We start from the raw sequence: 8,848 nt of genomic DNA, 5'->3' as shown, positions 1-8,848 counted from the left end.
GAGAGAGAAAGAAGGGGAGGAAGAGAGAGGGAGGGAGACATACAGAGGGAGGGGGAGAGAGGGGGGGAGAGAGGGAGAAAGAAGGAGAGAGAGAAAGAAGGGGAGGAAGAGAAGAGGGAGGGAGACATACAGAGGGAGGGAGGGAGAGGGGGGAGAGAAGTAAGGAGGGAGAGAAGGGGGAGGGAGGGAGTGGGAGAGAGAGAGAGGAGAGAGAGGGAGAGACAGAGGGAGGAGGAGGTAGAGAGAGAGGGAAGGAAGGAAGGAGGAAGAGAGAGAGCGCGAGGGAGGGAGGGAGAGATTGCCGAGCGCAACGGCGACGGCGTGCTTGTAGCCTCTCTGACTTCAAGCCCGAGCTTTTCTCTTCCCGAGGGGCGCCAAGACCGCCGGCCGTAGCGAAAGACACAACATTTCTGTTTCTCCCCGGCGGCGCTTCCCTGTTTGGCAGCCGGGCAAGAAGTTTTGTGATGGGAGAACGAACCCCGCAGGGCCGCCCGCTCTCAGTCCCGCGACGCAACCTGAAGCAGCGCCGTCCGGGCTCCTTCCGAGGCAGCGGCTTCGGGGAGGCGCGTCGAGAAGGTCCCTTCGGCCAGGGCTCCTCCCCCTCCCCACTCGCCCCCCCCCGAAAAACGAAGCCGTTACGACCCTCGCGAAAGCGATGACCAATCCCACGCCGCCTTTTCGTCCGACAGCCCCGCCCCTTTGCCCTCCCAATCCCCTTCTCCATTTGCATAAAGGATGCCCGCAGGAGCTCCGGCGGGGAGAGTGGCGGGCTGCGCCTCCGTCGAGCAGCGGGAGCGCTTCGGGGGAAGCCGCGCGTGGCCGGCCGGCGGGAGGGGAGAGCTCTGCGCCGCCCGTCGCTCCCTCCGCCTCTCCCGGCAGCTTCGGGGGGCTTCCCGAACGAGGCCCCGCTCAGAGCGCGCGCGCGCTTCCCCTCCGCGCCCCTCGGCAAGATGCGCCCCGGCGAGCTTCTCCCGCGCCTGCTTTGCCTCTCCGCGGCTTGCCTCGGCCCGGCCGGCGGGCTCTTCCTCTTCGGGGAGCCCGAGTTCTCCTACAAGCGGTCCAACTGCAAGCCCATCCCCGCCTCGCTGCTGCTGTGCCGCGGGATCGAGTACCCCGACATGCGGCTGCCCAACCTGCTGGGCCACGAGACGGTGCAGGAGGTGCTGGAGCAGGCGGGCGCCTGGATCCCGCTGGTGCAGAAGCAGTGCCACCCGGACACGCGCAAGTTCCTCTGCTCCCTCTTCGCGCCCGTCTGCATCGTCGACTTGGACGAAACCATTGAGCCCTGCCATTCGCTTTGCGAGCAGGTGAAGAACAGCTGCGCCCCGGTGATGTCCGCCTTCGGCTTCCCTTGGCCCGACATGCTGGATTGCAGCCGCTTTCCCCAGGACAACGACCTGTGCATCCCCCTGGCTAGCAGCGACCACGTCCTCCCGACCCCTAGAGAAGGTAAGAGCGGCTGGGCAGGTTGAGCAATGGGGCCGTCGCGCCAGCCCTCTCTTGGAAGTAAATCCGAAAGTCTCTCCTGATAAGCTTTAGACCAGGGGTAGTCAACCTTGGCTCTTTTATGACTCGTGGACTTCAACTCCCAGAATTCCTGAGCCAGCTAAGCTGGCTCAGGAATTCTGGGAATTGAAGTCCACGAGTCATAAAAGAGCCAAGGTTGACTACCCCTGCTTTAGACTGTACTTTATCATAAATCTTCAGAGCATCAAAGTAGAATTCGTGTACAGGATGGATTCCTCTGCAATTGGTCTTTTTTTATATCGAATTAGAAGCTCGTCTACGTTCAGCGGCTTTCTTTTGAAGTAAATGGTTATTTGGGGCATATTTTGAGGCAATGATTTGGGGCACATTTACTTGGGTAGAAATCATTCAAGGATCTCCTTCCATTACATGAATAGGATTGCAGTCTTAGGCTGCCACCCTAAGCATCTCAGTGGAAGGCATAGGGAGAATAAGTTTGCTGAGAATACATTGTTTGTAATGTCTTTTAAAAGGATAAAGTATCAACTTTCTACCTATCATGTTTTTTTCCGTCACAGATATAAATTTGGAGAAATAAAATGAACTTTACAGCATGTAATGTAAATTCGTTTCTAAGAACTTTAGAACATCGCATCTCAAATTTTCATACAGCAAAAAAGTACCCCAGCACCAAAAAAAAAAAATGATTTGCAAGACACCTTTAATGATAGAAACCAAAACAATTTTAGATTTTGTTTTCCCAGATTTGGAAAGTTCAGTGCAGTCTCTTTACCAGAATGAAGCTAGATTGGATTCAGTAAGATTTAGATATGGGTGTTTAAAATTGTCCTATCCACATCCTCTCCTCTCCTAAACTTGTTCTTAAGCAAATTTATTCAAAGTAATCCCCTAGGACTGCAACTGTAGACCTTATGAATTTTAAGCTGTGGAAGGTTAAACTGGGGAATCCTGAATAAACATTCTTAAGAACAAGTTTAGGCTAGGACAGGATTAGGATCCTGATAAGAGCTTATTTAAACTAAGCGTGTACTATATAGGACGATAGCTTTAAACAACCCTATTACACAGATCTGGGATCTGTGAGCTTCTATTTCTGAAGTTGCACTATGACTTGGAATATTGCTTGTACATTTCGGCTTATTGAATATTGTAATTACGGAACTGTTATACGGTAACTGTTTTCCTAGGAAAATGATAACATTAATCAGTAGAGTAAGTTATTTCCACGTCAACTAGCCAATGAACTTTTATGCAGGTATTTTTTTTTTAAAGGGGGGAGGATAAAAGGTAACAGGAAATTCTGAGGGGAAAAATGTTAAAGAGAGGAAGAAGAGGAAGAACCTGATAAAAATATTGATAACAGACGCAATACTTTCATATTACTGATTTTTCATTGTTAAAAGTAAGAGCTTTCAGCTAGTATCAGTTTAGTGTTCGAAAATGTGGCTTTAATTAACTTGGGGATGGGGAAGATGACATTCTCCCAAGTGTTTTTTTTTTAAAAAAAAATAATGGACTTGGAGAAGGGCAATTTCCTGAGAAAGACTCATTGGAAAATGCATTTTATGCACTTTTTCATTGCTCCTTGTTCTTTCCTGAAGATGGTTAAGTCTCCCCCTGCTCTTCCACCAGGACATTAATTTCTTCTCTCTGGAGGTCCTAGTGTGTAGGGGTGTCAGGGAGAGACTTTAATCCCACTCAGAATCCATCTGTATCCATGGTTCAATATTCCACTCAGCGTTTCCGTTGAACTTGTGATGATATCTCTTTAGTATGACTATCTATTTTTTCTTCAGTTGTTTTTAAATGGCCAGTGGGATTGATTAGGTATCTCAGGCTCCAGATGCTCTAAAATATAGTCCTTCAGGCTCTCATGAAATAGAGCCAAGAATAAGAAAGCCTGTCGTTGCCATAATTACATATTAAAAGGGTGTCCTTTCTTTCCAAATGGCCCCCACTACTTGCTTTTGAAAGTCCTCTAAAGTTCTTTTTAAAACTTACTCCTTGCAGTGCCAAAAGTTTGTGACGCCTGCAAAAACAAGAATGAAGATGACAACGAAATTGTAGAAAACCTTTGCAAAAATGACTTTGGTAAGTATGAGGGAGATACTCTGATTGAAAACTGGGGGCTTTGTTCTCTGATTGCAATAATAATCAGTGTTGTAAGAAAGGAAGTTGTGGTCAGTTTTAATTGGCAAATGCATTTAAGCTTTTATTTCAACAGTGGATCCTAATTCACCTAATCATGGGATTATGATTAGGTTTCTATTTAGTCTATCAGACTAGGAGGTTGTTTAGAACTGCTCTTTGTAATAAACATGTGTGCTCTGGCCTTTCTGTGGTTGTTCTCTTTTCTATACAACATTGTCCACTGTGGCCTCAACTCCTTCCTAGGTAGAAAGAAATGGGATTCTAAAGCTTTCTTAGCTGGAAGTCCAAACTAATCTTGATGATGCTTGAATTGCGGGGGAGGGGGGGAAATCCTGTTCTCCTTCATGGGTATTGGTTGTCCCATAGCTGACAACAGAAACTGGTTTAGTTCTCAATAGTTTTACCAGTGATTCTAATTCCAGTACCTCTGTCTATATCAGGGGTAGTCAACCTTGGCTCTTTTATGACTCGTGGACTTCAACTCCCAGAATTCCTGAGCCAGCTGTGCTGGCTCAGGAATTCTGGGAGTTGAAGTCCACGAGTCATAAAAGAGCCAAAGTTGACTACCCCTGGTCTATATAAACCAACTGGTTTTCACATTTGGTCACCTTAGGTCAGGGGTAGGCAACCTTGGCTCTTTTATGACTCGTGGACTTCAACTCCCAGAATTCCTTGAAGTCCACGAGTCATAAAAGAGCCAAGGTTGCCTACCCCTGACCTAAGGTAGTAATAGAATCCAGGAATCAGCTAGTTGTATATAGGCATATATATCTTTTTTATTACCCTCTGAAACTGCAATATCAGGTATTTCAGAGTTGCAGAAATATAAATAATATGAATGTGACAGCGTTGAATTTTGTGATTTGTTGCTGATGTGAAATGGAGCCCAGTGGCATAGTAATACTGGAGGCCTTGGTTTCATTCTGTTTCCCTTCTGCCCACCTGCAGAGGAAGGAGACTAAGGAGGGAGGCCTCGATTTCGGTCCTGCTATGAATTTGAAAACAGGTTTTATCCTGCCAGTCCCCACTTCTTATGCAGCAGGGAGGGAGGGCTTCATGGGAAGAGTAAAATAGAAATGGCTTCTGACTTTTCCAGAATACAAGACTAACCACAAAGATATGAGAGGAAACCTGAGAAACACGTTGATAGTCTTCACTTCAGATTTTAAGCTGGTATAACAATTGTAAATGTACAGCATTGTTACATTAATTTACAACAAGCCCCCAACAGCTGTGGCAAACTTTTTACATTCCATATTGGTAGGAAACTGGCATCTTTTTCTTAAAAAGAGATGAATCTGTCTTTTGAAAATCTGAAATGCCAGGAACTAATGAGCATTGGCTGTCAAGAAAGCAGAAAATGGCTTTACAGAGGTAAGACAAAGAATATATCAATTCGGGATAAGAATATTTGGGAAATCCTCCTGAATAAGACAGGTAAAATGTGATAAACTAACAGGCATAAATGGTAAATACATGTTGTAATTTTATTATGTTCTAACTGCAATAGTTATTTTATTACAGCGTGATCACAAATGTATAGGGATTAATGCCCTTATCATTAAAGAATAGCATAGACAGTGAGTTATTATTCATTAACTAGTATTGAGTTTTCATCTGACATATCCACCAGCAGATGTTTGGCTTTTCTTAGTAAGCATGATTCTATTTTCCTCTCTTTTCAATTATTGCACCAAATCTAATTTATCTATAAAACCCAATTATTTTTGCTCATTCTTTCAAATGCAATAGACAAAATACACTGATCAACCAATGAGTTTTATAAATTAAGCCAAACTATTTTCAGGAGAAATGGGGATTGCTTTTTCCTATGGGAAGATGGCTGTTTCCCCGTCCTCCTTTCAGCTTTGTGCCATTCTTAAAACTTTAACATACAAAAACAACCAACAAAATCTAGAGGAAGAGGCTCATTTAGCAAAGGCATTATTTTTTTTTCTTTGAAAGTGAAAGAAATACACCCCAAGATTGATTTCGGACTGAAATTACTTTCATGCTCTTGATGCCTTTAGAAATGGAGCCACCTGCTGACCATTTTGTCAGAAATTGACAGTTTAATTAGCAAGAGAAGACCTGCCTCGCTGGATTCTCTTTATGTGCCAGAATGAGAGGAGAAAAAAAAATCTTTCCTTCTCTCTCTTCCTTTCTTTTACCCCACTCCCCCGCCCCTGCTCTGCTCCCCCACTATCCCTATTAGCTCTAAAGATAAAAGTGAAGGAGATCGCCTACATCAATGGAGACACCAAGATCACTCCGGAGACAAAGAGCAAAACCATCTACAAGCTGAATGGGGTGACGGAGAGGGACCTGAAGAAGACGGTGCTTTGGCTCAAAGGCGGCCTCCAGTGTACCTGTGACGAGATGAACGATATCAATGCACCATATTTAGTCATGGGACAGAGGCTGGCTGGGGAGTTAGTGATCACCTCCGTCAAGCGATGGCAGAAAGGCCAGCGAGCCTTTAAGAGGTTTTCACGTAGCATCCGCAAGCTGCAGTGCTAATTTGTTGGCGTCTCTGGTCGCCTTTAGTCGCCATGCCTTAAAGTTCTTTTACATCTTCTTTCCGCAGCCATAAATGCCCTGCAGCATGAAGGAGCCACTTCTTTTAAGAAGAAAAGAGACTCCCCTCCTTCTAATTGTGTACATTTAATAAACTATAGTTGCCCCAAACATAATTTTTCTTCTGTATAATTATTTCCAAACTGTGTCATTTAGAGTTGTTGCAAAATGTAATTTGATCCTCTTTTAATTATTCACACTCATTTCTAATCATACATTCTGTCTGGCTAACCTTTCTGCATTGGTTATGTGTCCATTTGGGAACTGGAATCAACTTGTTAAGTTTGGTTTTGTTCAAGTAAAAACAAATGTGGGAATCACAATGTGGCAGATAACAATGTCCAAGTTTTTACTAAGTGGGGATTATTTTGCTACCTGGCCTTTAAAAGACAAACTTTATTGTATACAGTTTACTCTTACAGAAATTATGACTCAAAGACAGGCAAAAACAGCTCAAGAATACCTTGAGAATTTCTTTCCTCAAATCCTCTGCAGAATTATATGTGTTTAAGGCCTCTAAAGCCCATGAGCTTGGTGTGCATTAGGTTGAAATCTCATGCACACTTCTTGTGGAGAAGTGGCTGCACTTTATGGGACTGGCGTCTGTCAACATACATAGTTGCATTGGAAGCTTGCTATAGACTATAGCTCTTACAATGACTTGTTTTAACTTTGAATATTAGGCCTAATTTTATCTAATCGGGAATGTGCTATCTAGTTTTATTCATTATAGAGAAATTATCCATGCGCATGTGCTACTTGTGCAAGAACTACATCCATAAATACATATTACTCATTTGCACATAATATTTTATAGAAAGCTTAGTACTAATTGTTTTAAATTAGTAGATCTGTGGTGGGGCAGTGATTAGAATGCAGTATTGCAGCTAATTCTGCCGACTGCCAGCAGTTCGATTCTCACCAGCTCAAGGTTGACTCAGTCTTCCATCCTTCCGAGGTTGCTAAATGAGGACCCAGATTGTTGGGGGTAATATACTGACTCTGTAAACCGCTTATAGAAGGCTGTAAAGCATTGTGAAGCGGCATATATTTCTTAAGTGCTATTGCTAAATTGAAGTACTCTGTTTTGTGCTTCACAAATTAGTTTCTGTAGCCTAACTGTAAAGTAGTGGTTATTTGAAAAAAGAGTTGTAAAATATTACTTTAACAAATCTTGTAAATATTCCAGATAAACCTTATATTCCTGTACATAAACTTTACATCACAGTTTATACTTTGTCGTGTTTTTGTCTTTAGGTTTTGTGAAAACAGCTCTGAAATCCATAGGATCCATTTTTATTGTATCTTTTTTGTCATCTTTGTAATAAAAAACATATGAGAAATTCACTGCCTCTTAAGTTAGCTAGTTACACTGCTGCACTAGTTGAAATGTTGTTGTATATGTTGTACATTCAACTGACATCTTGGATCATCTTAGAAAATCAGATCTATTAAGTATACTGTATGTGTGAAAAACAGGTAATTTCCAAAGTAGAACTTAACCAGGCTTTTAAACAGTCATTCACATAATATATAGTTTATTACTAGTTAACTACCAATAAATTTCTGATGTATACTAAAATATTATGCTATAATTTAAACAATGATTGATTGTGCTTCAATAAAATCCTGCACCATCTAATAGCATATTTCACCAAATATGAATTTTAATTCCTATAACACTGGATACTGCATAAAAAATTAGAATTACTTGGGCATAAGACTATTAAAGAAGGTAATCTGAATGAGGAAGTCCCAAATGCTGGATTGGACTCAGAGTTGTAATGGATTCTTGGCCTGTCAAACTTGGAAAGGCAAGATAATTCTCACTACACAGTTTTTCACATCTATTCTTTGGTTAGTCTGCACTTTACAATGCCTTAGTAAGGCCACACTTGGAATACTGCATCCAGTTTTGGTCACCACGATGTAAAAAAGAAGCTGAGACTCTAGAAAGAGTACAGAGAAGAGCAACAAAGATGATTAGGGGACTGGAGGCTAAAACATATAAGGAACGGTTGCTGGAATTGGGTATGTCTAGTTTAATGAAGAGAAGGACGAGGGGGGACATGATAGCAGTGTTCCAATCTCTCAGGGGCTGCCACAAAGAAGAGGGAGTCAAGCTATTCTCCAAAGCGCCTGAAGGCAGGACAAGAAGCAACGGGTGGAAACTAACCAAAGAGAGAAGCAACCTAGAACTAAGGAGAAACTTCCTGACAGAACAATTAACCAGTGGAACCACCTGCCTCCAGAAGCGGTGAATGCTCCAACACTGGAAGTTTTTAAGAAGAGACTGGACAGCTATTTGTCTGAAATGGTGTTGGGTTCCTGCCTGAGCAGGGGGTTGGACTCGATGACCTCCAAGGTCTCTTCCAACTTTATTATTATTATTATTATTATTCAGAAGTAAACTCGGCACTCCAGATTTTTCATAGTTAGGTGTAAAGTGTCATTTTTATTTTTAAAAATGTGTTTATGTTTTTGGAGTATATGATTTCCGGTAGCTGGTCCATGGAGTTCTCTTGAAAGCAATATGGAAGCAGTTTACTGATGCTTTCTTCCAGGATTTTTTTTCCTTTTAATTTGCCAGGTTTTATATGTCGGCATGAAAAATTACAATCATTTCAGAGGA

The 8,848-nt window shown here is 42.7% G+C and overlaps 1 protein-coding gene across 1 annotated transcript; it reads left to right on the top strand.

Moving 5' to 3' along the window:
- Window positions 1-1,103: 1,103 nt before the first annotated feature.
- SFRP2 (secreted frizzled related protein 2) lies at window positions 1,104-7,155 on the top strand. Its single transcript, XM_015818358.2, has 3 exons — window positions 1,104-1,449; window positions 3,499-3,579; window positions 5,855-7,155. Exons 1-3 carry the CDS (start codon window positions 1,119-1,121, stop codon window positions 6,157-6,159), a joined length of 717 nt encoding a protein of 238 aa, XP_015673844.2. The 5' UTR covers window positions 1,104-1,118; the 3' UTR covers window positions 6,160-7,155.
- The last annotated feature ends 1,693 nt before the right edge of the window (window positions 7,156-8,848 follow it).

This window comes from Protobothrops mucrosquamatus, unplaced genomic scaffold, assembly GCF_001527695.2.
Source record: "Protobothrops mucrosquamatus isolate PMUCROS unplaced genomic scaffold, P.Mucros_1.0 scaffold726, whole genome shotgun sequence".
Taxonomy (NCBI): domain Eukaryota; kingdom Metazoa; phylum Chordata; class Lepidosauria; order Squamata; family Viperidae; genus Protobothrops; species Protobothrops mucrosquamatus.
The sequence above is the reverse complement of the archived record's forward strand: the minus strand, read 5'-3'. Positions and strand labels throughout refer to the sequence as shown.